This window comes from Takifugu rubripes, chromosome 11 (genome assembly GCF_901000725.2).
Source record: "Takifugu rubripes chromosome 11, fTakRub1.2, whole genome shotgun sequence".
Lineage (NCBI taxonomy): Eukaryota > Metazoa > Chordata > Actinopteri > Tetraodontiformes > Tetraodontidae > Takifugu > Takifugu rubripes.
Genome location: NC_042295.1, coordinates 12,650,054 through 12,677,406, shown reverse-complemented (window position 1 = coordinate 12,677,406; position 27,353 = coordinate 12,650,054). Strand labels below are relative to the sequence as shown.

General features: G+C 41.9%; 2 protein-coding genes across 2 annotated transcripts in view; one reads left to right on the top strand and one right to left on the bottom strand.

Moving 5' to 3' along the window:
- Positions 1–370: 370 nt before the first annotated feature.
- Positions 371–12,013, bottom strand: urb1 (URB1 ribosome biogenesis homolog). Its single transcript, XM_011608602.2, has 39 exons — positions 11,777–12,013; positions 11,502–11,641; positions 11,263–11,414; positions 11,044–11,173; positions 10,864–10,960; positions 10,691–10,776; positions 10,479–10,601; positions 10,252–10,382; positions 9,968–10,163; positions 9,752–9,889; positions 9,467–9,640; positions 9,249–9,381; positions 9,041–9,163; positions 8,803–8,915; positions 8,579–8,695; positions 8,235–8,351; positions 7,992–8,130; positions 7,736–7,894; positions 7,235–7,434; positions 6,926–7,144; positions 6,658–6,843; positions 5,749–6,586; positions 5,467–5,671; positions 5,209–5,392; positions 5,063–5,121; positions 4,800–4,984; positions 4,598–4,708; positions 4,461–4,524; positions 4,215–4,383; positions 3,950–4,052; positions 3,703–3,863; positions 3,520–3,631; positions 3,212–3,318; positions 2,866–3,009; positions 2,626–2,735; positions 2,340–2,525; positions 1,989–2,230; positions 1,086–1,655; positions 371–993 (listed from the first exon to the last, which is right to left on the bottom strand). The coding sequence occupies exons 1-39, from the start codon at positions 11,901–11,903 to the stop codon at positions 803–805; spliced, it is 6,741 nt and encodes a 2,246-aa protein (XP_011606904.2). The 5' UTR covers positions 11,904–12,013; the 3' UTR covers positions 371–802.
- A 6,614-nt stretch (positions 12,014–18,627) lies between these two features.
- The window catches only part of LOC101062627 (protocadherin-16-like), a 52,162-nt gene continuing 43,436 nt past the window's right edge, over positions 18,628–27,353 (top strand). Inside the window, exons 1-2 of the mRNA XM_011608693.2 lie at positions 18,628–18,975; positions 22,728–24,539. Coding sequence (XP_011606995.2) covers positions 22,749–24,539 — 1,791 coding nt within the window. The 5' untranslated portion in view covers positions 18,628–18,975; positions 22,728–22,748. The remainder of the gene's footprint in view (positions 18,976–22,727; positions 24,540–27,353) is intronic.

Genomic DNA, 27,353 nt, shown 5'->3' with positions numbered 1-27,353 from the left:
CAGTAACTAACAGATGTTTATTTTTGCTTATAGACTCAGTTATAATAATATTCTGGATTTCACTCAGTGGCCTTGTGGGATTTCTTTTTCTCACTTTGAATCTAATGTCGCACAGTGGACATATTCCAGGGTAAGTCTCAAATGCACTTGTGACTTAATAAAATTTGAACCACTTCTTCCCACAGTAATTTCTGCCATTCTTTCCTCTAAATATTGCAGGATCACCAGATGCAAAATCATGCAGTTTTGTAGAAGATCTTAAGTGGATGCTGACGCTAAATGTGGTCTGTTTATGGGAATAAGACTTTTTAAGATCCAAGCCATTATAAATGTAACCTTCATTTCTGATGATGAAAAAAAATAGAAAACATAGAAAGGGATTTATGAATTTTATTATGTAGAAAAAGTTTCATCACACATTGTAATGTGCTTTAAATAGTAATGTATAAAAATATCAACGCTGTCCCAGTGGTTTCAAATAAATGTCTTTTTGAAACATTTTTTTCCTCTTGGGTTACTTTAGTACAAATGATCTGAAGCTTTTTTATATCTTTAATTTGTTCTTTTGCTGTGTTTTTTTTAGTTATTTGTCTTCTATTTGTCCATTTGTCTTCTTTATGGTACTTTATTTTGTCAACTGCTTTACATGTTCTGAGCTAGACTGATACACATGCATATGTTAAAGGTCATAAAGAATAAAATGATAAAATGCACAGAATCTTTTGCGACAAATGACTTTACCGCTTTTAAAAAACAAAAATAATGGTAATAGACTTTATTTGCAATGATCTATCTCACATATCTAACTTGTGCTGGTGATGATGTCATCACAAACGGCTTTGATGGCTATTTGAGTCACTGCTGACTGGGATGTTTTCTTTATTTTACATTTGGTTCTGGCCACCAAACTAGCATGAGATAGAAACATCTGTGCTGATGTGGCTCCACTCCACATCTCACTGATGTAAAGTGAGAACAGAAACAGCCCTGCTTCTGTAAAGGAGAAAACAAAGGCATTAATGTAAATTAAGATTACTGCAACCGAATTGTACTGTTGAAATACATGTTAGGTGGGAGGCTCTCACCGTATCTGGATTGGTCCTGTTTGGATTTTGAAAGGCAGGCAGACACGACTGCATGATGCAACACTGGAAGGTTGCCTTTGGCCTCTAGTAAGCAAATCATGATGTCAGTAAATATCTGCAAGGTTTCCACTCTTGATGGGACGCTGCTATGGCAATAAACGTCGGTGTGGTGATGGAGTCGAAGAAGATTGGCTCTCCAGCCAGAATCATCTAACAAGGAATTCATAATTTCCTTGTCTTCCAGCACGATTTTCTTGGCCCAAAATAAAAATTCTTTTGTTCTATTTTCATCATATGGTTCCTCCACCAAGCACCTAAGGCACCACTTGGAGAGCAGTTGTGCAGTGTCATTGGCTAAAGGACTGGGAGCTAATCCCTGTGGGCTGTTGACCAACTGAGGCTCAGAGACGGGAATCAGAGGCTCCCAATGAACAAAGATGCTACAGAGGTATGATTTACACTCCATCAGGGGGCTCGATTCTTGTTTCTCAATTTCAGAATCTTCTGCCAAGCTCTGTCTTGGTGATCGGGCCTTGGAAAGGTGGGATTTGGCTTGAATCTTATCCTTACCTAATAAAGACGAACAAAATTGCGGTTAAACCATTAAAGATACAACACATACAATGCAGATTATAAAACCTAATTATGTGCACTTGACACAGACAGAGCATGTCCCTCCATTTCACAATTTATTTTTTAAATTCCTGCACTAATTCTGTTGCATACATAAAAGTGAAGTCAAGTGGAGTCAACAGGGAGTACAAAGTAAAGAAAAATAAGCTTTCAGAGAACAAATCTCCCAAGTTCAAGGTCAGTTTTGTAGTTTTTTTGTAGGAAATTTCATCCAGATATTAACATTCAACAAAATGACAGGTGGCCAAAGAGGAGCTTAAGGGCACTCACCAAACAGTTTATTCAGTTTGTGCTTTTCAGACAGCTCGTGTAATTGGGTAAGTAGCACCGTGTCGTGGGCCAGGGAAGCCCAGCAATGTAGAAGAGAAAGCACTTGTGAGCAGGAGAGAGGCTGTGGGGGTAAGGTGAAGCGCCCAGCTTCTGTGTTGAGACTGAACGCTGTCCTTCCATATTTCAACACAGAGCAAAGTGTCTGCAGAAACAGACAGAGCTGTCCAGGCCTCACCCTCAACCTGGTGAGAGATCAACAAAACATTGACAACTCTGAGCAAAACCACCAAGTACACAAAACATTAGTAAAGGTTTGGATCAAGACAGTGAGGAGGCCCTTTAAATACTTACCTGAGATGTCTGCTGATGGTCAAGGCCACACACAGGAAGTCATTAATCAGAGGTAGTGGGAGACACTTCACTGAGCTTTGGCGTTTCTCTGCGGCCGTCATCTGCTTCTCATTCTGTCCGAGGATCGTAAACCACAGCGCATGAAGCAGATCTATGATGACACTGAGCAGCTGCTGGTCCACAGTACTGAGGAGGGATATGCACAAATATAAAACAGACAACATATGACTGGAAATATCCAAAGTCACTGTCAAAATAAAGATTACAGGGCTACCGCCATGCTTACTTCCTTTCAGCCATTTGTATGATCCATGTTAGTAGCCCACAGCTCTTCGTCAGGTTATGAGCTGCTCTGGTGACATGAGCAGCCCGCAATAAGACCTTCATAATCTGGGCCTACAGATAGATGTAAAATAAATGCAAACTCAACACATTTTTATTACTTTGACAATTTGTTCCACAAATTGACTGACTGCCCCGTTACCACGGTCTCATTTTATCCCTTTGCTGGAGCTTTAGTGCATACCTGGCAGTGTTCGTCACACAAGGGGCTACTACTGAAGCCCAACAGGATCTGAAAGATGCCCTGTTTGTCACACAGGTCAAAGCACTGCCCATCACTCATCCCTTCCTCCAGCACATGTAGGATCCATTCACGCTCCATTTTGTGCTGAAAAAAAACCAAAACAAATTCCATAGCAGCTGTCATTTCTGTGAAACAGACAATATGATCTAAAACACGAACTGGCTAGAACAAACTAATGAAGGTTAAATATACTGTGTTTATTTTTACAGTCAGGCAAAAAGGACCTGGACAAGTTTCATGGCAAGGTAAAACCAACAAAAACATCTCTCATTTCAAGATAAATTACCTCCAGGTCAAAGCCATAGAAAAGCTTGAAGAACTCAGGGACTCTTCTGAAGTCCAAACTCTGATGAGACAGCAAGAACCTGTTTAACACCACATACATGTGGTCCTCTGTGAAGTTGGGAAGAAAAGGGTAAAGGATCAGTGAGGCAAGGCAAGATTAGGAAAACAGAAGGTGACTTATAAATTATAACAAACAGGCATTAAAAACAGTCTGAAAAAGACCTCAACATCCTCTGGACTATGATCCCTTAAACATGAGTGATAACACTTTAGTCAAGGTCGAATGCTAAAGCGAAAGCGGATACATACCAGGTTTCAGCATCTGTTGAGCTACTTTGGCGACATAAGTGGTCAAAACAAATGGAAGTCTTTGATTTGTCTGTCGAATTCCATTCTTCATTGTATCCATCAGGTACAGCAGCTGGTTAAGACGCACAAAGCCTTCAGCATTTCTTTAAATATAATGCTTAGAAACACCTTCCCTGCATTTACCTGTCTCTTTTCCCTGAACTGAGAACCTTCCAAGTGTTGGTAGAAGCAGCTCAGCACATGATAGGCTGCCGCCCTCACTTTTGGGTCGTAGCTACTCAGAGCCATCACTGTCACTCCCATAGCGTGGCAGGATACAAACTTCAGGCAGTCGATCACACACTCTTGTACAAAAATAAGAAAATGCCAAATTTACCAAAGACTGTGAATGGATTAGCAATGACGAAAGTAACATTTCAATAATACTCACCTGGTCTCAGTATGGCACTGAAGAGAGGCAAAAGAAAACAGGGATCATACAAATTCCCAAGATCCTTCACGGCACTGTTAGTGTGGAGGAGCTCTTTATCTTCCTATATTTGAGTTACAATTGGGATTACATGTTAATATTACAGGTCATCAGTTTAATCAAATACTTCACACAAAAATGCTTGAACTACAGGATCTTAGGAATAAAATGAAGTGCTTTCTGGCAAATGTTATTCTGGAACATTTACTGCACACAGAAAACTGACCTGGGTCATCATTTTGCGTCGCTGGGGAAAGTGCGTCACGGTCTGCAGCATCCTGTCAGGATTGAGCAGGGCCAACATATCATCTGAGCCGACCTGCTTCCAAAGAGAAGCTCCCAGCCTTTTCCTGGTTTTGTGATGTTCCACAGCTGCTGGGCCCCACAAGAAGGCTCTGCAGTAGGAGGGATTTGTTATTGATCGAAAGCTGTTTCTTTCGTGAGTAGCTTTTCCAATGTGAATGGTACTTACTGAAATTTCAGCAGACTGACATTGTTCTTTTCATAATCTTGAAGGAGGAGCAATAATTTTTGATCTACAAACCAAAAAAAGATGTCACAGAAGGGCAGAGCAGCATCCAAAATCACAGGACTACTTTTCTATCTTACCTAAAGTACTCAGTGTTACTCCGTATGCTCCCATAAGTACAACAAAATGATTGTTGTTGCATACTGCTGGACATTTCCTTACCAAACAGAGAAGTAAAGACACCAAAGCCTCTGTAAAGACAACAAAATAAATCAACTTGTCCACAAAAAAAAGTAATTAAATGTGCTTAAGTGTGAAATCTTTGACCCACACTAATCTTACCTTTAGCCTTACTCGTGGGCTCTTCACCAGAGTCCAACATTGTAGGTAGAAACAGAGAATGGGTGCTGGTCATCATATGAATGGTTGACAATGAGATCAGATCTTTTTGATCTTTGCTGTCTGTATAAATCACTTCCAACAGGCTTCTCAATGTATTCAGGAAATGGTGATCTTTGAAGCGGTATCTGTAACAGAAAAAGAACTTTTTATGCTACTGAAGACATTTCTTTAATGAGACACGTGAACTAATTTTAAAATCTCACTTCAGGCCATTCTTGACAAAACTGTTCCATTCAGATGCAGCGATGTCTTCAGATGACGACTATGTAAAGAAAATAGGTTATAGATTAAATGAAATAGAAACAAGTGTGTGTGTGTATGGGTGTCTGTGTGTCTCTGATAAACCCACAAAGTGTTGACACAGTCTTTCCGAAACAGTCCTCTCCTGTTCAGGGGAAGTAGCTTGATCTTTATAGTTGCTGTAACTGGCAGTGAGACACTTGATGGCAGCAGTAATCACAGACTTTCTCCATGTTTCTTTTTCTTCTGGAAAATCAGCCAGTTTCTCAGAAATAACATCAATTAATTTCCACCTGAAAAGGGGAAGAATGTTTTATAGCAACTGTTAACGATCAGAATTTGCTTCATTTTCAAGCTTAATAAATACCTTTCAAAGCTCTCCACATTTTGAAGAGCACTCAGCAGATTATTAATCAGCTTCCTGATGTCGTCGGTGTTTGCAGAGAGTTTGATCAGACTAGATAATGCTTCAGTCTGTTGGGGTCTTGAGTTCTCAGTCATGTTTCCCAGAACACATTTGGACAAATTCAAGAGCAAACCTTCGTTCAAGGCTTTTAAAACCTGCTTTTGCACTGTAAAAAAAAAAAAAAAATTATTATACCAGAAGAGACACAAATATATATTAATTTCTGTAAGTCAGTGGACAAACCATCTTTGGGTCTGGCTGGATCCTCTTTACTTGCCATCTGCAGGTAGACTACGATGAGCGGAAGGAAAGTTTCCATGTTGTCTAAAAGCTTCTCCATGTTTGAAGGTTCTAGACACCACATCTCAAAACAAAGAAGATGGGTGGAGCAGTTCTGTAGTAACAGAGAGCCGATTGCCAGAGTGTTGTGGGAAGGATACTGAAAACAATGCAGCAGAACATCTGTGGTGATAAGTTTGGCACTGCCTGGCTCATCAGACAGAGTCTGTAATAAGAAGGCCTCCAGTGTGGGACTGGAACAGGACAGGAACAGGGTCCCTAGACCATGAAGGTGTGCCTGGGAGAGAAAGATACTGCGGTCCAGGGACGAGTTTGCTTTAGACTGTGTGAGGATCTGCACAGCTGCATGACCGTAAACACTCAGCTCAGCCTGTGTAGCCTTACTCATGGGGAGGATTAAACTCTGCTTGGGGAGGAGCAACAATTTGGAAACCACTTCATTCAGCTTAAAAGAGTCCAAGTAACAATGCAAAGACAAGAGGGCTTGGAAAGGTTTAGACTCTTTCTTTGCCCCCTCGGATGACTTTTCCATCACTTCCTTAAGCACTGACTTTTCTATAGCCTCCATGTAGCTACAAACAAGGTCCAATTGAGCCAGATCATGGAGAATGGGAGCACTGGTCTTCAACAAGGCCAGAATGTCCTCATTCAACTGGGTGCATAGATGTTTCAATCTGACAGGTTTCAGCGTGTGAGGGGGCAAAGCAGACAACTCCAGGGCCAGAAACCACTGCTTCAAACATGGATGCTTGAAGATGGAGCCAAGTACAGAAAGAAGGATCTAAACACAGAAAAGAGAATCAGAATCAGCATGAAATGAGGATCACCATCAAAGTCGAGCGTCTCACCCACCTGCTCTTTGTTAGCTTCTTCTGCTGATGATTGGTTGATTTCTAGGAAGAGCTCTGAACCTTCATGGGGCATCTCAGCTGTTGGCACAGAGTTTGTGCTCTCCTGGTGATCTTTTAAACTGGTCACCAGATCCAAGAGTATCCCCATTAAGGTCCTCACAGGCATAATACCTATTTCTTTGGGAAACTGTGGAGAATATTGAATATGTTTTGCATAGACTCATAAATGGTGCCTCAATAGCCAATAGGATTAGCAGTTACTCTCTTACAGTGCCAACATTTTCCAGAGTTGAATTTATGTAGAGTAAGATCTGTTTCACCGCTACTGGATACTCTGCCATCGAAATGGAGGATAGAGTTTCTTCCACTTTCTTTCTGAAAGCATCCTCGAGTAAAGTGCTCATTCCCTGGCTATAAGCAGCTTTCATCAGAGCATTGAATGAAGAGGGTGATGATAATTCCCTTGAGCAGCCTTCAGACGACTTGAACTGTGATAAGAGACAATTGTTATTCAATATAAGGTTGCCAGCCTTGTCCAGGAGGCAGGATTTAACAAAACTCTTGTAAAGAAAACTGACCAGCGGCTCCTGGCACTGCCGTGGAAGCCACTTAGAGTAATACTCATTAAGGCTTATGATGGATGGATGAGGAGAAGCAGAAGGCTGTGAAGAAACCAGCTCTTTGTCATATTGTAGCAGAGCCAAACAGAGAGGAAGAGGTTCCCTCTGGCAGTGCAGCACATCACAAAGAACTGCTGACACATATTCAAACACCACTTCTGAAAGAAAAAAAAAAGTTAATAGATAAATGACATATTCAGGCTTTCCAAATGGTGTATAACACAATTTAAGTACTAATCATTGAATTGTTGCTCCCCGGGCATTGAGATACTGTACTGTTACTATAACAAATTTCCTTCATTTGTGTACAAATGCTGCTCTGTTATGGTTCCACAGTAGTCTGGGACAGCTATTCCATTTTTGTGTATTCTCCCAAATAGATGCCACCGTATATCCTAAATATTACACACTGCGTGTTTAATACATAAAAATATACACATCATTCTTTCAGTACTGTACCCTTGTTGCCTGGCAGTTTGTTTCTGGCCTCCAGAGCAGCAGGTACAAGCACACTGAAAGGGAAGGTTTGAAGAATCAGCTCTTCGCTCAGAGACGGCCCAAATTCCTGCATCTCCCCTTCAGCACTCTCCATAATGACGTCCAGCATGTTTATGATGTCTAGAAGACACCATCGACCGGAACACATTGTAAATAAACACAGATATGGTTGTGTTAGGGCAGAAATAAGGTGTCGCTGGAATGTTTAAATCCTCACCATCTATGTGTGAGACTGGGGTACTGGCAGTCTCGCCCTCTTGGCTACTCAGGTTATCTTGCAGGTAAGCTGCCTCCTGCACAAGGCTGGCAACCTTATCTGTGTACGTGTAAGAACTGTTCACAAGCTTCCCCAAAACCTAGAATAAGCGCACGGAATAAATAAATATGACTTTGAGTAAAAAAAAACAGGAACAATCAAAATGTTTAAGAAGTAACTAAGCCTATTGGGCAGATAACTCACCCTCTCCAAGAACTGAATCACTGTTTCTTGTTGGTTTGGATCTACTCTTGCCAACTGATTGAGCCATATCTCCAGCTCTGTCCAGGTATACTCAAACACCCCACTGTCCTTTAGCACCTAAATACAAGACAGCATCCGCGTTCACTTTTAGATAAAACCATTCTTATGCTTCCAATATTTTTGGAGAGATTTGAGCTGCTCCTGCATCAAATACTTGGGTCTATTAAATAAGACTATTACTTTTCTAAGGCAGTTGGCAGTTGATTAAGAATGAAAAAGATGTCCTACAAAGTGCTTGATTAAAAAAAAAAAAACTGAAAAAGAACGAAAAAAAACCCTCTTACTTTTAGAATTAGTGAGCGTGTGGAAGTTTTCAAATGGCTGCTGCCGCTGCTGACAAACATCTTCAGAAGCAGGTAAAGTACAGATTTCTCCCCAGATGACTCTGAATCGGCAACATCCTAGAAACAAATGCACACATTTAGAATAATATTGACCATAAACTAACCAGAAATAATAATGCGAAAATGGGGCTGAATTAAAACGTGCAACAGTGCAAGACCATCACCTGTATCCGGAACCATGAAAACTTGCTTGCAGGGAGCTCTAATGCTAACTGCAGTATCTGATACTGTAAAACTGGGGGAACTTCTTCCCGCATTCCTTTGTCTGACACGATACCTAGAGAAGTGATTAAAAAAAAAATATATATATATATATATATCTGATAGTTTCTGTTGTAGAACCACCTCATCTCACTCCATAGATAAACTGTAAATACACACAATCCTAAAAAACAAACAAACCTTTGAAGAGTTTGCTGAAATCAAATTTGCACTGGCTGACCACATGTGGCACCACTTTCTGGTAAAGACACAGGACCTGGAGAATCAGAGCTTTCAAAAGGATAACCTCTGCTGTCTCCGCAGCTATTTGAAACAGAGAAAACAAACCATCAGTCAGTCTCGGTGTGGTCTACATAAGTAACATAAGAAGTGCGTTCTGTATGAGCACCAGGATTTTCTTTTTTGTCATCTGTCTGTGTGACACTTCCTTCAGTTGGTATATTTTTTCCTTCTTCATTCATCTTTTCCTTCTTACTAAGGGACTGCCACTTCGCAATTACACTTGTTATATCAGGCAAAATCTGAAAGGCATAAGTAGACGTACACATGTAGATATGAGTGGTTTAAAGCATGAATATTGACTGTGTATCAGTTCCCTGTCCTTACCTTGCTGAGGGCCTCCCTGTACAGCTGCAGAAGTTCCTCTGTCATGTCATGTGTGTATCCTTTTGAGTTATGCCATTCAGATTTCTCCAAGAGGTACTCTATATTCTTTATAGCTCGTTTCAAGATGAAGTTTATCATGGAAAGGGTTGTGAGCTGCACTGCGGTGTTAGCTAGCTGTTGGATAGAGGGTATTTGGAAAATGTATAATTATATTTTAGACAATACCATACTGGTTTCAGTATCTTGTGAGAGTGCAGCTACTGAATGACTTTCTTAGTCACTTACATTGAGCCCCTGAGTGAAGAAGGGCTTGTTGCAGACTGGAGGAAGAGACACCACCAGGATCATGGAAAGCAAACGTTGGAGAGGAATGACCTCAGCAGTTTGAAAAATGGTGGAAATCTCTGGCTGGGCATCATAGATCTGAATTGCAATTAGAAAGTTTAAAAGAATGATACAAAGTATAGCTAGTGAGTTGTACGTAAGAAAGAATTATCTTACTTTTTTGAGTAACTGGACATTTTCCTGCCATGCACTCTTGCAGCGGGGTGTGTACGAATACTGAGTTTCCTGGAAGTATCTGGCCAGAATATCAGGGCAAACCTTCAGTACACTGACCACCAGGTCTGCCACTAATGCATCTTCGGTGGCCTGCTTCAGCCCAACCAGGAACTTGAGCAAGACAATGTTGCCAGACCTGTTTAGAATTAAAAGACCATGTTCAGCATGAAGACTTTCTAAAAAAAAAGTGCCAATTAAGAAATTCTGATGCTCTGTTTACTTACCTGCCAGCTGTGCCATAGCTGGCGTCATGGAAACTGATACCATGTTTGCGAGAGCTACAGAGGTCAGTTAGGAAACTGTGAACAAGATCCCGTACAGCCGATATCCCAGCATGATCAGAGCCTTCCTCCATCTCAATAATAGAAAATAAGGTTTAGACCCTTTGGTTGTAAAGCACGTTTCAATCCGGTCAACAGTAAAACCAAGAAAAATAAAAAGCGCGACTTACGTTGTCATCAGTAATTAAATCCACAAGGCCATTCCATTTATACAAGGATGCTACATTGGCCAATAGAGCCGGTGTGAAAAAATTTATTTTCTGGGTTTTGCTTATGGCCTTATTTAGCACAACCTGCGACAAGAAAAAATAAAATAAAACACGTGCAAACGTCAAATCCAAAAAAACTCTTTGAAATGGGAAGTGATCAGCTGAAAACTTACTCTGGTTTTCAGTGTGGACAAAATAAGATTTACGATAGACATCCTGTCTTCCTTTATACCTGTGCATAAAATCTCCGGCAGGAGTTCTGATGAAAGCAAAAAATGAACATAAAATCAACACAAATTGAAAGATTATGGTCAAGATGTTGGTTGGCATCTTAGTGCAGAATTACCTTTGAATTCTAATACTTGTCCAATGGTGGCATTATCTCCAGACACCAAAAAAGATAGCACAAACTGGACAAAAGCCATGCGTACATCAGGTCTTCCCTGAGTAATTCACAAAGAAAAAAATGTTAGTATATATCTATACGGTGTAACTGAGCATGTCAATGTAATACTAAACATGGCACCTTCTTGTCCTTTCTCTTTGCCAATCCTGATAGAGATTTATTGATATGAATGCAACTCAGGACCTCTCTAGCGGCCTCTGGACCCTGAGACACCAAAGCAGTCAGGAAACTGAGGCACTGGCGAACAAACCTGTACATAAGAAAAAAGAATATTAGCTTTGTGCCAATCAAATCACGCCATGATCAAAAGTGTTTAGTTTCTTTGAAAGCAACTACAACCTGTGATTGCTTGAATGGAGAGACGACTGCAGAAGTTTCATGTAACTGGATACAGTTTTCTTGACAACTGCATTTCCCACCATGCTGAAGTGGGAAAGGTCACTTGCTGTCCTTAGAAGTATCATCTCCAGGCTTTCAAAGATCAGAATCAACTGGCAAGAGAAATTTAAAAAAAAATCTGTACATCACTCTGTCGCCAACATGTTAACGAACAAATCGATAAAGGTGTTTCTTAATACCTCTGTCTCTAAATGTTTTTCTCCCTCTAGCAATTTGAATATTTCTGTACACTCCATTGATATTTTAATGTAACCCTCAACCACATCGTACAAGTCAGATGATGGAAGCTTCTTCGCAGCTGATATGAACGCTTCCAGTCCTGCAGCAGACAACACAGAAAGAAACACACAGTTGCACATAAAGTAAAACTGCCACTTAAGCTTCCTGTAAATAAATGAAGGAACAACTGCTGATATCTACTGTGAGTATTGTTTGCAGGTACATATACACTCACCTTTCATGGCTGAAGTGGGCTCCTTCAGCATGGTTTTAAATGCAATTCCACTAAATTCCATAACTTTTTGTATTTTCTCAGGGGGTGTTGACCCCCCAGAGTCACCGCTGATTCGCTTTTTACCCATTTTGACCCCTTAGATGGGTAAAAGGTGATCAATGTGTTAAAGTTAATGCACACCACAAGCGTTTTATCGAAATCCCACGTTGGGTATAAACAGAGGCTGTCCAATGAAATTGCGTTCCGATCGGAAACTAATACTTCGGACTTTTAGTTCCGCATAATTCAAAATAAACGGATAAAATTGTAGAGGAAGAAGAAAATACCTATATAATGTATACAGGAAAATATAAGTGCATTGTGAAATCTTTAACATTACAGAAGCGAGCAATTCTTCTTTCCTGGATGTGATATCCAATTTCTTAATCACTGCGTTATCAGTACTAATTTAGAGCTATTTATTTCTACATACATTATCCTGATGTATCTAATAAATAATTTCGTGGTTTTTAGCCATACCGTTTAAAATTTTAAAATAGAAATGTAAACTGTTGTAATCCAATTATCTTCCCACAAGAGGGAGCTATTGTCCATACTCTACATTGTTAGCAACAAACTCATCTAATAAATTTCAGGGTCCGAACTGATGCAAAAGTGTTGCTTAAACGACAGTCTCTTCTCTGCTGTTGTGTCTTGGGGTTTTCCGTAATTTACAAGTAGTGAAAAGCTCCCTCTCTCCCTTTCTTTCTCTCTCTCTCTCTCTGTGTGCGTGTGCGTGTGTGTGTGCGCGCGCGCGCGTGAGAACTTCAAAAATGTAAACTACATCATTAAGAGTTTCAGCTTGGCACATATGAAGGATCAGCTTGTTTACTGACAATATGTCACCCTTTCTTGAGGCAGTTCCTTGTGGCTTGTCTGTCCTCCAAATAGGATCGGGACTCTCCGTTGATGCTCTTAACATCAAGGCATGGTATTTAATGCCTGAAATAAATCTGCTGCACTGCTGCTAAATTACCTGTTACTGAAGTGGAGAGGGACCAAACTGTGCTGGATGCGAGTGGAAACAGGAGTGGCACAGCTGTGCAAAACCTTTTCCGGTCCATAAATGCCATGTTTATTTTTGAAGTTCTGGCTTGGTGTGCACCACTTCTCTTTTAAACTAAATGGTGGGTGTGCAAAGCCTCCCGAGCGCTGACAAGGATGGTCAGGCTTTTATAGCCCTGGGATGGAGGACCAAGATGCCCATCAGCCGAATGAGGTTGTATCGTTGTGGACCACAGATAGTGATGACAGAGTGATCATGTCATCAGAAGGTCAAGCAACAACTCTATTCATTTTTAGAATGTGGAAATTACACATGAAAGTTATGCAAATTCATTACCACTGTGCCACGATTACTTCCATTGGCACCAGTAGCATGGATGGCCTGCTTAGAGACAATGAGTGGGTCCTAAAAAGGTTCTCCTCCACACCTGAAGACATTTTATCCTGCTTGTTTTTCACAGCAGAATCCCACAGATCTGTCTGTGAGGTTTCTCTTGCGTGAATCTCACAGTGCTTCCTCATTACAAAAATGGAGGATCAAAGTTTACCCCAGGCCTAACAAACAGCCAGACACTTGGCCTGTCAGAAACATCTGGTGGTAGTTGGCTGCAGCTGTTGGTGTGTGCCCACACCACTGCAACAATTAGGACCCAGGATAGATGTGGAGATCAGTTCACATAAGCTGCGCATTCCCCTCGCCACAAGAGCCGGGAAGCTTTCTCAAGTCCAATTAGACTGCTGCACCAAAAACCGGATTCTCTGCACTTTGGGATGCCCCAAGCCTCTGGGTGGATATCTGGGACTTTGAAATTAATAATTAAAAGCAACAAAAAACCAGTAAAAATATGCAGCCACCCAGCCTTAAAACAGAATGGCATCAAAGTAACTATTTACAGGAACCTATGGGGCGCGCTGCTGCCACTGAAGGTAATTCCAATCATGTCCTCTATTGTAGGTGGGATTGGACTCGGCCGTCTCCTCCTGATGGACTTTTTTGCATGCCACTGAGAGAATTTGGTCACTGTAGCGCCTCATTATCTCTCACAAGACGATAGCGTGTCTCCTGAGGTGATATTCGTCCAACATTGTTCTCTAACATTGTTCTTTGTCCATTTAAAATGTTCAAATCAGAATTGTCCTGCTTTCCTCTCCCATTTTCTTTAATTTATAATCTTTTGTTATTGGTGGCAAGATAAAGTAGTGTACAGGCTGGAGATAGAACTGGAAGAGATCGTTGAAATGGTGGATTTATTCCAATGTTTGTGCAGTACTTTGTCAACCTTGTACTATAAATAAAGAGGACTGGATTGTAAAAGGAAAGAAAAAGCCAACAAAGGAAGATTTCTTTGATCGTGCGGCATTTTATTTCCAGTGACAGCATTGTGATTGGATAATTATTCGGTTGAAGCCACTGGCTGAAGTTTCCTGAGGGGATGAAGGGCAGAATAAAAAGCCTATGATTCAGGCAGAGGATTTGGGTTCAAAACCACAGAAAATCATTAAAGGGCACAAATGGGATGTGGTTATTTACTATATCTAACTTTATAAAATAATTTCTTTCACCGTCCAAATGATCACCGGTATATTCATCTGTAATTGTAAACCTTGCCTCTGTATTTTTAGTTGAGGCCTAAGCAGCTGGTTTATAGATAGGTACTGATTATAGTGTTTGTTCAAACCAAAGCACATGTGGATTTGACGGTAGCAAGCGGCGCTCTTCTTGAACATCTGCGCACGACTAACTTTGAAATTCTGCTTCACTGCGACCTCACAAATGGCCGAATCCACCCTCCACCCCCATTTATACGTATTTTTTATATATTTTCCTGGAGAAAACTTTAGAGTTTTGCTTCACCCCCCCATTCTTGACACACTTTATGTACCCACTGTTGAGAATAAGAAGGAAGGCTGTAGCTCCTGTGGCGGAGTAATACGAAGGTCGTTGGTCCATTTATGTCTCCTGAATGTTAAGACGTCCTTGAGCAAGATGCTGGAGCCCAGAAAAGCTCTTGGATGGTCATTCTTTACAGGTTCATAGCAAAGTGTATAAAGTTGACCACAATGAGTATTGAATTATTCTAAATGCCATTCAGTTAAAGACGGACCTGTTTTACACATTTCATGGATCTTGCCTTGAATTCTGAGATCACATCAGCTTTAGTATCAAGTAAATGTGTAAAACAACAAAAAAAGAGCTTTAGAAGTCAGCCGCAAGGGCAAAATGTCTCAGGAGCCTTTTGTTGAGGTATTGATGTTTGTGAGAGGCGCCTGTGGACAAACACAGTTCCTGTGTTATTCTCAAAGATCCAGAGTTACAGTTTAGGCTCCAACATTTCCCACCTCTAAAGGAAGGCATTAAACAGCAGACTATATATATAAATATAAATTCAACACTCTGATCCAACCTAAATGACAGAGACTGTGATCTTTGGAGCAGTTATATAGTAAGTGCAGCAGAACTTGGAGCAGATATTGATCGGGTCAGGCTGGAGAACTCTGAAGGCTTTGAGATGAATACATTTCTCCTGGCTGAGCAGCTTACTTTGCTTCCTTTGTCGCTGCTGGGAGGACTGTTCCTGACTTAAATGTCCACTTTTTTCCCTGCAGGGGGGAGTTGACTCATAGCTTTATGGCTCTGAGTACAAATCTTTACAGTGATGTTAAAAGCAGACAAGCTTTATAAACACGACCGAACACGAGATTCTACAGCAATATTGAGAAACAAGGATGCAAATTTGAAAACCATACACGTCACAGGACTTTTGCAGTGAAATCTCCCCCTGGGAACTATTCATCCATCCAAACACTTTGGTTTTGCCTTTTCAAAAAATCATTTGACCCTTGAAGTTGATGACGTTGGCAGCCAGGGAGACCGCCGACATCTTTAAAAAGAAAGTACGTGCTTAGACCCTCAGAGTGATAGCATTGCTGAGTGGAGCCATGGCAACAGTCTGGGTGGCATAATGAGACTTCTGACACCACCAAGATGTTCATTAGTCATTTATTTTTCTTTGATTTCCTCTGAAGCCGGGCAAAAGTGTCCATTAGAAACAGGAAAACACACAAACTACGTATTTCATTTGTGATGACAGCATGTCGGCGCTGACTGAACTCAGAACAGATTCTAAAACTCTGCACCCCCTTTTCTTCCCAAATCTGTTTACAGGATTGAAATTTATTGGCAATGAGCGGTTGCGGCTTATTCTTTTTATCTTGTGGCTCAACCAACAGTTTTGGGGGAAAGAAAAAAAAAATCCACAGAAAAACAAATCTCTTCGCCGGAGCGATGGATCGACTCCACGTCTCGGTTTCAGCCGCCTGAAGCTTCGCGGAATCTTCCCCGGTGAAGGAATTCAACCGGGATGCTCCATTTTGACCCTGGCAGTCATTGCTCTTTTCAGTGCCAAGGCGGATTTCAATGGTGTGTCTCAGATTGACGGAGCGAGTATAGAGTCAACACTTTTTGAGGTCTCTCCTGTGACAGCGTCGAGAGCTGTGGAGTAATGGGATTAGAGTCGTTCCCTCTTTCCTCAAAGAAACATTTGCCTGAACAATTTAATTGTTTTGGGAATTCCAGGCCACCCCTCTCAATGCTGCATTCCTTCTCTGCACAACAGAGCGCATTCCTGGGGAATAAAAGTGATCTCCATCAGAATCGGTTAGACTCTCGACAATGTCTGAGGAATTTCATCCCGCAGCAAAACGACGTGCAGGACTGCGTGATTGATAGTGTATTAATTAGGAAGCATTGACGGTAGACGGCCTCAGAGGAGGGCTTTTTTCTCGCTCTCGGTCTCTCTGAAGTAGGTGTCACTGTTGCAAAGCCTTCTGTTATTAAGTGGACAGCAGCCAGGGAGACCTGATCTAAAGGCGTAGGAAGAATGAAATGTGAGGATGTTGCCTTATCCCCCACAAGAACTCAGAAAAATTTCCTCCATAGTCTCTCTCGAAATCTCATTAAGGCTGCAAAAGTAATATTTTGCTGTCTCACTCTAGACTTGGAAGAGTCGCTGCCTGGTTTTTAGTCATTTTCTTATCCACTAAATGTTTTACTGCGGAGACAGATGCCAACGGCTGGATTAACTATAAACCTAACAGACCATTAGCCTGTTTGGTTCTGATCCAGGACAAGCGGTAGCATTTCAGCCAACACTTCTTATTTTGGGATGAACGTTAACCAAATCTAATTCAGTCTGTTATATTTGTACAGCAGGTGTGTGTCCACAGGGTTAGACCTGTGTGTGTCGGGAACAGATCACACAAATGATAGATGGCAGAGAAACCAAAAAAACAAGACAGATTTGGATGACAAGAGCAGTGCGAACTGTCCATGTGGGCATTTCAGGGTTCTGAAATAGATTTGCGGATTTAGATTGCACACATTCCCCATGCAAAAACAGTTTTATCCATCTTCAGCATTGCAAATTGTGTTTGCAAACAATTCGCACACCACATAAGAGGAAGACATAGTTAATATTACATCATTGGGAGGAAATCTCTTCAAGAAGAAGTAACCAAATGGCTAATATTCGTTAGCACAATGCCAGCCTTAAAGAGTGAATTCCCCCAGTGGATGGGACCATCACACACAATTGAATCTTGATTAAACCCAATCTGTTTGTTCTTCCACGGACCTTCAGCGCCAGAACCTGAGCCAAACTGTGTGGTTTTCATGGTCAGATGTCACTAAAATAACCATCAAAAGGAAATTACTGAAACCGCAGCCTTATGATGTGGACAAAACGGGACCTCAAAACAGTCTCTCAGATTTATCTGCCATCACAGCACCTATAGAAAAAACATCAGTGAGTATCTTGTGACTCATAGGAACTTTATAATTGCTCTGAACTGGTGAGTTGGTTACAGTAAAATGTAGTTAAGATGACGTCTTGATGCAAAAGTAACATAAAGTTCCCATTAATAGCTCAAAATGAGAGACGTTGGGTGTTTAACTGATGTAATAACCACAATTAAAGCCTAACTTTCCAACAGGATGGGAATTTCCTCACCATAAAGCTCCTGCCAGGTAAATCAAGATCAGCAAAGATTAACAGAAAATTAGCAAATCAATCTTTTGTTTATTGCTGGTGAACATATTCCACCCTTTTTTGTCTTGACTTTAATACCTTCCAGAACCGTCGGTGATTGACGAAAAAGAGGTGTGACTGCTCCAGCACTGTTAGAGATGCAAACTAGTGCTCCTCTGGGGAGTAAATGGAAGCTACACTACTTTCAAGACTTGCAAGATGTGAGGAAAAGTTAGTTGCATTGATAAAATCACCCCCGGGAGATTTCCTGACTTCTAACTTCTGAGGGGGGGAAAAACTGCGTTTGTGTGGGTGTGTGTGTATATATGTGTGTGTGCCTGTGATGCTCCTGCTGATGTGGAGGTTATTATAAGGTGCTGCTTGCTGGAGCATCTAATGCTGAAATTTGACTGACTTGAAGGTTCAGCATCTCTGACGAAGCACCTCGAGCCTTTCCATTTTTGTAAAAAAGATTCAAACATCAAAGTAAATGAAGAGAAATGTGGCTGCAATGTGAACCATGCTGAGTTATCGTAGTTAAATATACATATATATGTGGATATTTTCACCTTTTTTATTTTAAATCCAGACATGACTCTCCAGAGTGGTTTTCTTTTTATCTCTTCCCTTTTGATGTGTGATGATGGCTCCGAAGTTCAGTTTGGTTTGCTTTTTGCAGCTTTGGCTGCTGCACCAGCAGCAGCAGCAGCAGCACAGGGCAGAGGAGCAGCAGGAGTTTCAGAGCCCTGAAACAGGAGGTTACACTCTGTCACGTGTTGAATAAATTAGATCTGGAGAGAGAGAGACCTCGACCGATCGGTGCCACACCGCCTTCAGTCTGCGCGCTGCATCGGTGCACGCAACTGGACACTCCAAGGTTTTACCGAAAAGGTTGCAAACGGTTGAAATCTGAGCTTTCTCGTCAGACATCGCTTCAGGACGGCGCACACCAACCAGGAGATCTCTGGAAAAGCACTCCGCAGACGGGGGATCTTCTCTTACCGGCAAAAGAACAAAAGGCTTTTCGGTCTAAAAATGGATGTAACTTTAACTTTGGACTTCGCAGAGGAGGAGTGAGAAGAAAATCCCGCAAGTCTTTTGCTGAAACACAACGAGCAACAGATGAATGTGAGTATCGATCGGGTCGGATCTTCATCCACAATATCCTGACGGTGTCACCGCCGCAGTTGATCCAGAACTACAGATGTTTTTACGCACACGTTTAACTGTTGGGCATTTGTGTTGTTGTTGTTTTGAGGTGCATCAACTAAACTTAGGTGGGGGGGGGGGGGGGGGGGGAGACTTTTAAGCAGACGGCTCCACTCTAATGGTGCACCATTTGGGCGCAGCCCCAACTCAAAAGACAAATCGCTGAATAATCCCAAGAGGTTGATAGAAATCCAAAAAATCGAGGTCTTGCGCGCTGCGAGGCGGATCGGGGTGCATCTTGGATTCTTTTATCTTTGGGGGGAAGCAAGCCTCGTTTTGATGATAGATTATTGCGGACTGTATCAAAGTTCATTAAATCTTCTCCCAGCCAGCGCACATACTTGGAAGACAGCTAAATATTTTAACTGTATGACATGGCACCCCGCGAAAGAACTGAGATCTTTTTTATTATTATTTTTTGGCCAAATGAGCGGATCCTACGGGGCTGTTTCATTGTCCAGGGAGTGCTGCCGCTGTGCCTTTGTGCGTCGCTCTTACTCTATTTGAGCAAATACCAAATGATTATCTGCATGCTGCACCGTTATTCTGCTGGAAGTCTTGTGCTCACTGACCGTGAAAAAGTGTTCCTTTCCCTCAATTAATAAATTAATCAAGTCTCTGCTGGGTTCCATCACCACTTGAGTTGCAACAGCGACGTTTCAAATTGTGTAGATGAGTAATTATGAACATTTAAAAAAAAAAAAGAAAAAAAAGAAAAGTTATTAGGTTCAGTTCTCTTTTGGTTCTGACTGTTTACAATCAGCCATATTTGACACACAGTTGGCCTGCTCTGTTAAATATCTCTGAAGTGTTTCATATTCTCATTTCCTGTGTTATCAGTAACTTTTTACAGACTCGGTTTCTTCATGGTGTGGCTGTAAATTTGGCTGTTAGGCATCCATAAGGTGCAGGAGAGTAGCCCTCGCTGCTTTTATTGTCTCCATCTGACGTCCGCCAGCAAATAAACAGGCCACAGACTTACACAAATGACTGCATACGAATCTTCAGGTGAATATCTGGTGAACTTTGACCTCAGCTGTAGTAATGCAGATTGTGCACTTTTGCCACCCCAGCTACTGTCACTTGATGCGCATCTGTTTCTAATCTGTTTTTAACGATGCAATCTGGGCAAAAACAGACGGTGTCCGCTTCAAACACAGAAGGCGTGTGTGTGTGTGTGTGTGTGTGTGTGCGCGTGCACGTGTGTGTGTGTTGTCTGCAGCATCTTCCTCAAACATTTGAATCCACCCCAGTCACCCTTGCGGGGGGAGCGACGATTGAGTTGCCATTAAATTTCATAAAGTGCATTTAGAAAGTGGTTGCTGTGCTTTAGCAGTGCCGTTACAGCCAGGAAACACATTTCTATTAGGAGACTGTTGGTTCCCAACCAATCTGGCTTTTTTTCCCTCCATTGGGAGGGACCCTGTGGCACTTGCGAGGCGTTTTCAGGTTTTCTTCGTCCTCAGCCTGTCTTCTCCATCTCCAATCTGCAGTCCAGCTCCTGGGTTGTGTTTTTGTTCCAAATGGCGTTGGCGTTTGTTCCAACAGTGAAACTAGCTGTAGCTGTTGGTGATTAGGGCGACTGTTGCGTGCGTGTTAATTAAGCTCATTGGAATGCTGCTTTGAACTATGACTAAAGCTTAGTGGATCATACTGTGGTTACACCATGATGGCAGTTTCATTGACATATCAGAAAACATTGTGCATCATGTTTAGTGTCTTAATCTATAATATTGGTTTTGACTATCACAGATTTTGTGACAAGTGGGGAGGTAAACGGGAAATCCTACCAGCTTACTGATTAAACGGATTTTAATGCAGATTCCTGTCAAGCTAATAAAGAGCCTAAAGTAGGTTAATATCTGCTGATTGTAACAGAGGTTTCATTCTGCACAAAAGACTGAGAAATCTTGGATTTGATTGGCTAACGTGGTTTCGTGGATTTAGGAGAAAGTGGGCCAATGCTACGGTAACAAGCAACAGTAAAGTTTACCTCAATCCAACTTAATTGAGATGCAATCTAGAACGGAAAAAATCAAGATATTTGACAATTATTATTTGATGGAAAGCTGAACTCGTGATAATAAGTCTGGCCTTTCTTCCATAGGCACATGTAAAGTTGTAGATGTCAATAATTGACAGCTGAGCCACAAGTTGAGTAATTAAATTGGACCCACTATGAGGATGATCAGTTGTCATTACTATCAGCTAAAATAATATTTAATAATGTGAGGTAATGCAGCATTACAACCAGACTTGTAACAGAAATTAATAGTTACACATATGAAGCCAGGAGAGACTGGGTGACTGACAGTTTTAGCATTAAAGTTATGGACCTTTCTAGACTTCATAGTGCATAATGTCCTTTTCAACCTTGTATTGTACAATTGCCCTACACGAGTGTGTCTGCTGTGTCCATTAGGCGACTCCGCTCTGCACATGTCAGCCGCTGTAGTATAGCAGTAGAATGTATTATTAGAGTCATGGCCTTTGGATAAAATTCTGGCTTTTGCAAAGCTGTCCTTTGCAGTTGGAAGTAACTTCCATAACCCCCAGTTCATTTAAATAAAGTCCCTATTTGTATACTTATTCTTGAATTCAAGTGCTGTCAAGATATTCAGGTAAGCAGTATGTTTTTACTGTAACGTAGTGGAATTCGGTCCAGTTTGTGACATTAATGTTAGCATCTCCAGTGTTGTGGTCTCCAAAATCACGGCAGACTGAAATTAGTAATGGAATCTGGTGTGCGTATGGACAACTTCCAGCAACCCTCAATTACAATATTGCAAAGCCAGAAAGGGGAGAGAAGTAGACTGAACGGAGCCCTTAACTCTGCTGTACTTCTCTGCCACTCAAACATGCTTTCACCACCATGGCTGAAACAGATGGTCACACTGTGTTTTGGGAAGCATCGGAGGCATTTTCTGCACACGTAGATGTTTTGTAATTGTTAGTTTGCATTTATCATCAAAACCGGTGGAGGGAGCCTCAAAACCTCTCTAGCAGAACATCACTCAAAGTCTAAACACACACTCCGCTTTATATAGGTATTTCCTCTGAATAAAATAGAAATGTCCACTGTAGCCATATCAGCTGACTTAAACCAGATGCACAGAACTTAATGTGTTTCAACTAAACCATAAACATTAATATTAAATATGCCATTTAAAAAAAAAAAAGCTGGAGTCTATTTAAACAATTTAGATATCTGTTATTAATGGAAGAACCTTTAGGCTCATCGGTCTGTGTGTTTGTAAGGTTCTGGCATGCATAAATATGAACTTCTGGATTCAGATTAGATGGCACAGATGTAGTAAGGTCACTGGGTAACAGCTCGTGTCCTTTATAAATAGCCACATCCAAAGGTTCCTCTGCTGATGCAGTCTGCTCTGGTTTGTGGTTATGGTGTTTCTTTAGCAAAGGAGAACTCTCTGGTATGTAGGGCCGAGGAGGTGTTGACTTATGAAGCGAAGTAAAGAGTGCAGGGAAATAGTGCCTTCGTGGACTATTGTGTGTTGTGGATGGGAACCGAGCCCCTCAAACATATGGAAATGCGTTTAAGGCAAATGCATCTTTTTCTAGATGTAGAAATCATACACTGTCTCTCTGCCTCTACTGCTTTGCGATTTCAACATCACGCGGCTTTTCATTCTTTCTTTGTGTGTCTCCAGGTGTAAAAAAGAACAGCCAAAATGAGGACAGCTTCCAACGAGTTTCGGGTGTCTTTGAAACATCGCGGAGCGTTTTGGAGGAGGAGAATGGCGCTGATAATATATGTGGCCTTGGAACTTGTAGCTTTCAATTCACCCATGGTCCTGGCAACCCTTGAGCTGCAGCTCGATGAGGAACAACCTGCAGGTACAGTTGTAGGAGACATCAGTGCAGGCCTGCCTCCTGGTGTCACAGCAACCTTGTTCTTCATCTCCGACCACGAGGGCACCGGGGTCAGTACTGATTTGCACATAGATGAAAACACAGGCATTATTGAAACTGCTAAAGTTCTGGACAGAGAAGTTCGGGACCGATACAACTTCACTGCTGTCACCATGACAGGCGTGACCGTGGAGGTCACCATCAAAGTGAACGACATAAACGACCACGCGCCAAAGTTCCCGAGGAAAAAAGCAACGTTTAGAATCCCAGAACAGACGGCCATCGGTACCAGATTTCCCCTCGAGCCAGCTGTTGATGCCGATCAGGGACAGCTTTCAACACAGGGTTACCTTATCAAGGATGGAAATGTTGGCCAAGCGTTCACCCTGGAGACCAGGAGGGGAACCAACGGGGTTCTCTTTCTGGACTTGGTGGTCAACACCATTCTAGACAGAGAAAAAAGATCCACATATACCTTGTCTCTGGAGGCCTTTGATGGCGGCTCTCCCAAGAGGACTGATGAGATGACATTAGACGTCACCGTGCAAGACATCAATGACAATGCTCCTGTTTTCAACCAGAGCCGCTACCATGCCATAATATCAGAGAACCTCCAACCAGGGAGCAACATCCTGCAAGTGTTCGCTACAGATGATGATGAAGGAGACAACGGGAAGGTGTTGTATGAAATCAACCGGAGACAGAGCGATCCAGATCATTACTTCCTCGTTGACCCTCAGTCTGGTGTCATCACTCTCAACAAGCCGCTGGACTTTGAGATGAGGAGAGTCCACGAGCTGGTGGTGCAGGCACAGGACAACGCAACCCAGCCCGAGGTCTCCAATGCCTTTGTCACCATCCATGTCAGAGACTACAACGACAACCAGCCCACTATGACGATCATCTTTCTCAGTGAAGATGGCTCTCCGAGAGTATCGGAAGGTGCACAGCCGGGCCAGTACGTGGCCAGGATATCGGTCACAGATCCAGATTATGGAGAGTACGCCAACGTTAACGTGTCCCTAGAGGGAGGCGAAGGCAAATTTGCCCTTACCACCAAGGATAATATCATCTATCTAATCTGTGTGGACAGGATTCTGGACCGGGAGGAGAGGGACACTTATGAGCTGAGGGTGATGGCGACAGACTCAGGCACCCCACCTCTCAGGGCTGAGTCGTCCTTCATCATCCAGGTGACTGACGTCAATGACAACCCACCTTTGTTTGACCAGCCAGTGTACAGGCAGGTCATTCCTGAAGTGGTGTTTCCAGGGAGCTTTGTGCTGCAGGTGACAGCTAGGGATAAAGACCACGGGCCGAACGGGGACATAGCGTACAGCCTCTTTCAAGACCAAGGTGCTTACAACAAGTGGTTCAGTATAGACTCAGTCACAGGGATTATAACTACTCACTCACAGCTGGATTATGAAAAAAACCCAAATCCAAGTATAACTGTGGTGGCCACAGATGGAGGGAAACCACCCCTGTCCTCCACCGCTGTGGTGAATATTGTGCTCCAGGATATAAACGACAATGAGCCTGTCTTTGAGAGAAACGTCTACAATGTCTCTATCAAGGAGAACACAGCTCCAGGGACCTGCATTCTTGAGGTAGGACATTTCCCCCCCCAGGATTTATTGCATGAACGTTTCATAAATGCATTGATGTTCACAAACACGAACCCCCCACTGAAACAGTAAATTCATAAAAAAATATTACTGCCATTTCGATGCATTTGAGGGAAATTAGTCTTTGGCCTTCGTTCCTCTACAGGTTATTATTTAGTTTAAAGCCGCTATAAATTGGAGTGCCTTCATGTGGATTTACATGCAGATTCATAACATGTTGATCTTATTTTTGGCCGTCCTGCTGTTTACCTCACAAGAAGTTTCCAGGGTAACGGAGGGGACATAAAAACCTCAGTCAGCATAAGCGCGAAGGGGTTATCCACATTTTCGCAGGCGGCAAAAAACTCCGTATCGAAAAAAACTGATGTGATTTCATCCTAAAAAGGGACGTTAATTAAACTAATGTATTGAAAGGGGACAAATGGCTGCAAGAAAAAAATATTACAGCATAGAAAGTGACTGCAGTCCCACTTCATCCCCAATTCAATAGTTATAATTTGCTCACTACATTTCTGAGAAATCAATTATTTAAATCATTATAGTATTTATCAAGTCCAAACATTCCTGAGAGCTGCTATATTATTGAAATGATTTGGAGTGCAGAATGAACAGATGGGATCCTGCCCCAAGGTTTGGCTTTGGCATAGGGTGAGTAAACAGAAAATGCAGGCCTTCCCATCTTATGGCTTCACATCAGAAACAGAAAAGTAGAAAATGTTCAATCATTGCTCTCTCCAATAGTAATGTAGTCCAAGTTCTTTGTAAATAATTAAAATCTCAGGTATACCGTCTCTTAAACTCAAAGCCTCTCTCTCTGAGCTCAAAAAAATAAATAAATCAGTGACTAGTAGCATCACTGAGATTGTGCAGTGTGTTTAAAGCCACTGGTAACCTCTCTTCAGCCTGTCTGGATATGCAGCAGACGTTTGTTTGGCCGGCTGTGTGAGAACAGGCTGCTCTTGGTCGTGGTGCCAGTTCTACATCCAAGTAGCTCACCATGACATCTGATGGCTGCCTTTTCCCTCTGCAGACCAAATTTCCAATTTCTTTTTTCCATCTGCATTACTGTCCAAAGAGACATTATAATAATAATTCGGGGGATCATTAGTTCAAAAACTCCTCTGGAGGTCACCAGCACAGCGGTTCAGGATTATTCCAGTAAAGCCGGGGTAACCGGGCCAGACAGTAGGGACATGGAATCTTTTGCTGCCTTCTGCTGCGTATGATTTGGTTTACAGATTCCTTTAAAACTAGAAATAATCCAATCATTTAAAATCGCTTAAAGTTCATGTCTTCAAATATTCCACTTTGTGTGGGTCCTTTTGGCTCCAGCAAAAAGTGAAGAGGGGGGAAGTCTCCCAGCAGCTGAGTAGGAAATGAGCTCTGAAAAGACTTGGCGCGATGGGGGTGACCGGAGCAATGGGGTTTCCTCGTCTGTCCACCGGTCTGTCCCTCTCCGTATTCTTATCTGATCTAACTTCATTTCCCATCAGCAGGGCGCGATGAAAGCCAAGTCCTCATTTCTAAAACCACCTTGCTCGTGTTGGACCCCTTGTCATCACCGGGGCTCCCTCAGCATAGACGTTGCTATTAAATCTTTTGGTAAAGGTAGCTAAATGACAATAGCATTTACCAGTCTCTCTACTGCCCGGAGTGGTTACCTAGCAGCTACTCACTAATCAGGTCACTTCTCTTCTGTAGGGCTGTTATATTTTAGCTAGAATTACTTGTTTGAGTCGTCGGAGGGTTGAGAACTCCAGATGTTATTTCAAGCAGACTATTCAGACATATTCGAATTTCTGTATTTCACGGCGTTCTTTAAAGACAACCTAGTTGAAAGAGTTACACAGTGCACTGAAACTCTTTTCCTGCCAACATTAAGGCAATCTGTGCATGCAGGAAAGGATATAATTATAATTGCCCTGGAGAAAAGGTATGAATAATGGATAGAATTTGTTTCTTAAACATGAGCACCTCACAGTTTTAACAGTCTATTTGCACTCTACTGACCATAAACGCATTAATTACTAAACCATGAGCCAAGTTTTCCAGTATTACCTAATTAACCCTAGTGTTGTTTAAATATGAGATTGAGTAATGATTTTTTTAAAATCCAGTGTAGCAGATTAAATTGACATACTAATATTATGGGATCCAAAGAGATTCCCCCGAGACATTTGCTGAAAATGTCGTGTTCTTTCGTGCCAGTGATGTGTTTCCCCGTGGGATTCGGTTAGCTGGAAGCATGCTGATTCCCATTTATACTCTTATTTTTCCAACTTGTGAAATTGCAGGAAACTTGATGCGGTTTCTTGATGTGTTTGGAAATGTAATGTTTCCTTTAACATTTACGTCTGGGCTTAGCATCGTGCTGAGATCTTCAGGTGACGGACATAGATTCATGCAGGCTTTCATCAACACATCCATTATCGTTCACTTTCTAAAGAATACCAAGCTGTGATAAAATAATAAATGACACATAACTGAAAAGTGCAAGCGCAGTTACAATTATTATAACTTTTATGGAATTATTATTATTCTGGGTCGTGCTGTAAAAGGTTAGTGCATAATGAAAGATTCTTTTCCGTGAAAGGTGCAATCAAACGGGCGGTTGGTATTCGGTTAGCTTTTCCCGTCTCGTCCTTGAATTGTAAAACAAGCCGTGCTCATTGTTCAAATCATTCTCTCCTAAGTGCAAGTTGAGTGTCACCTGCAAAGCTGCCACGAGTGTGAGAGACAAAATCTGCTGGAGGGGGTTCCTCCCGCATCTGTCCAGGACTGAAGACTGGCTTACAT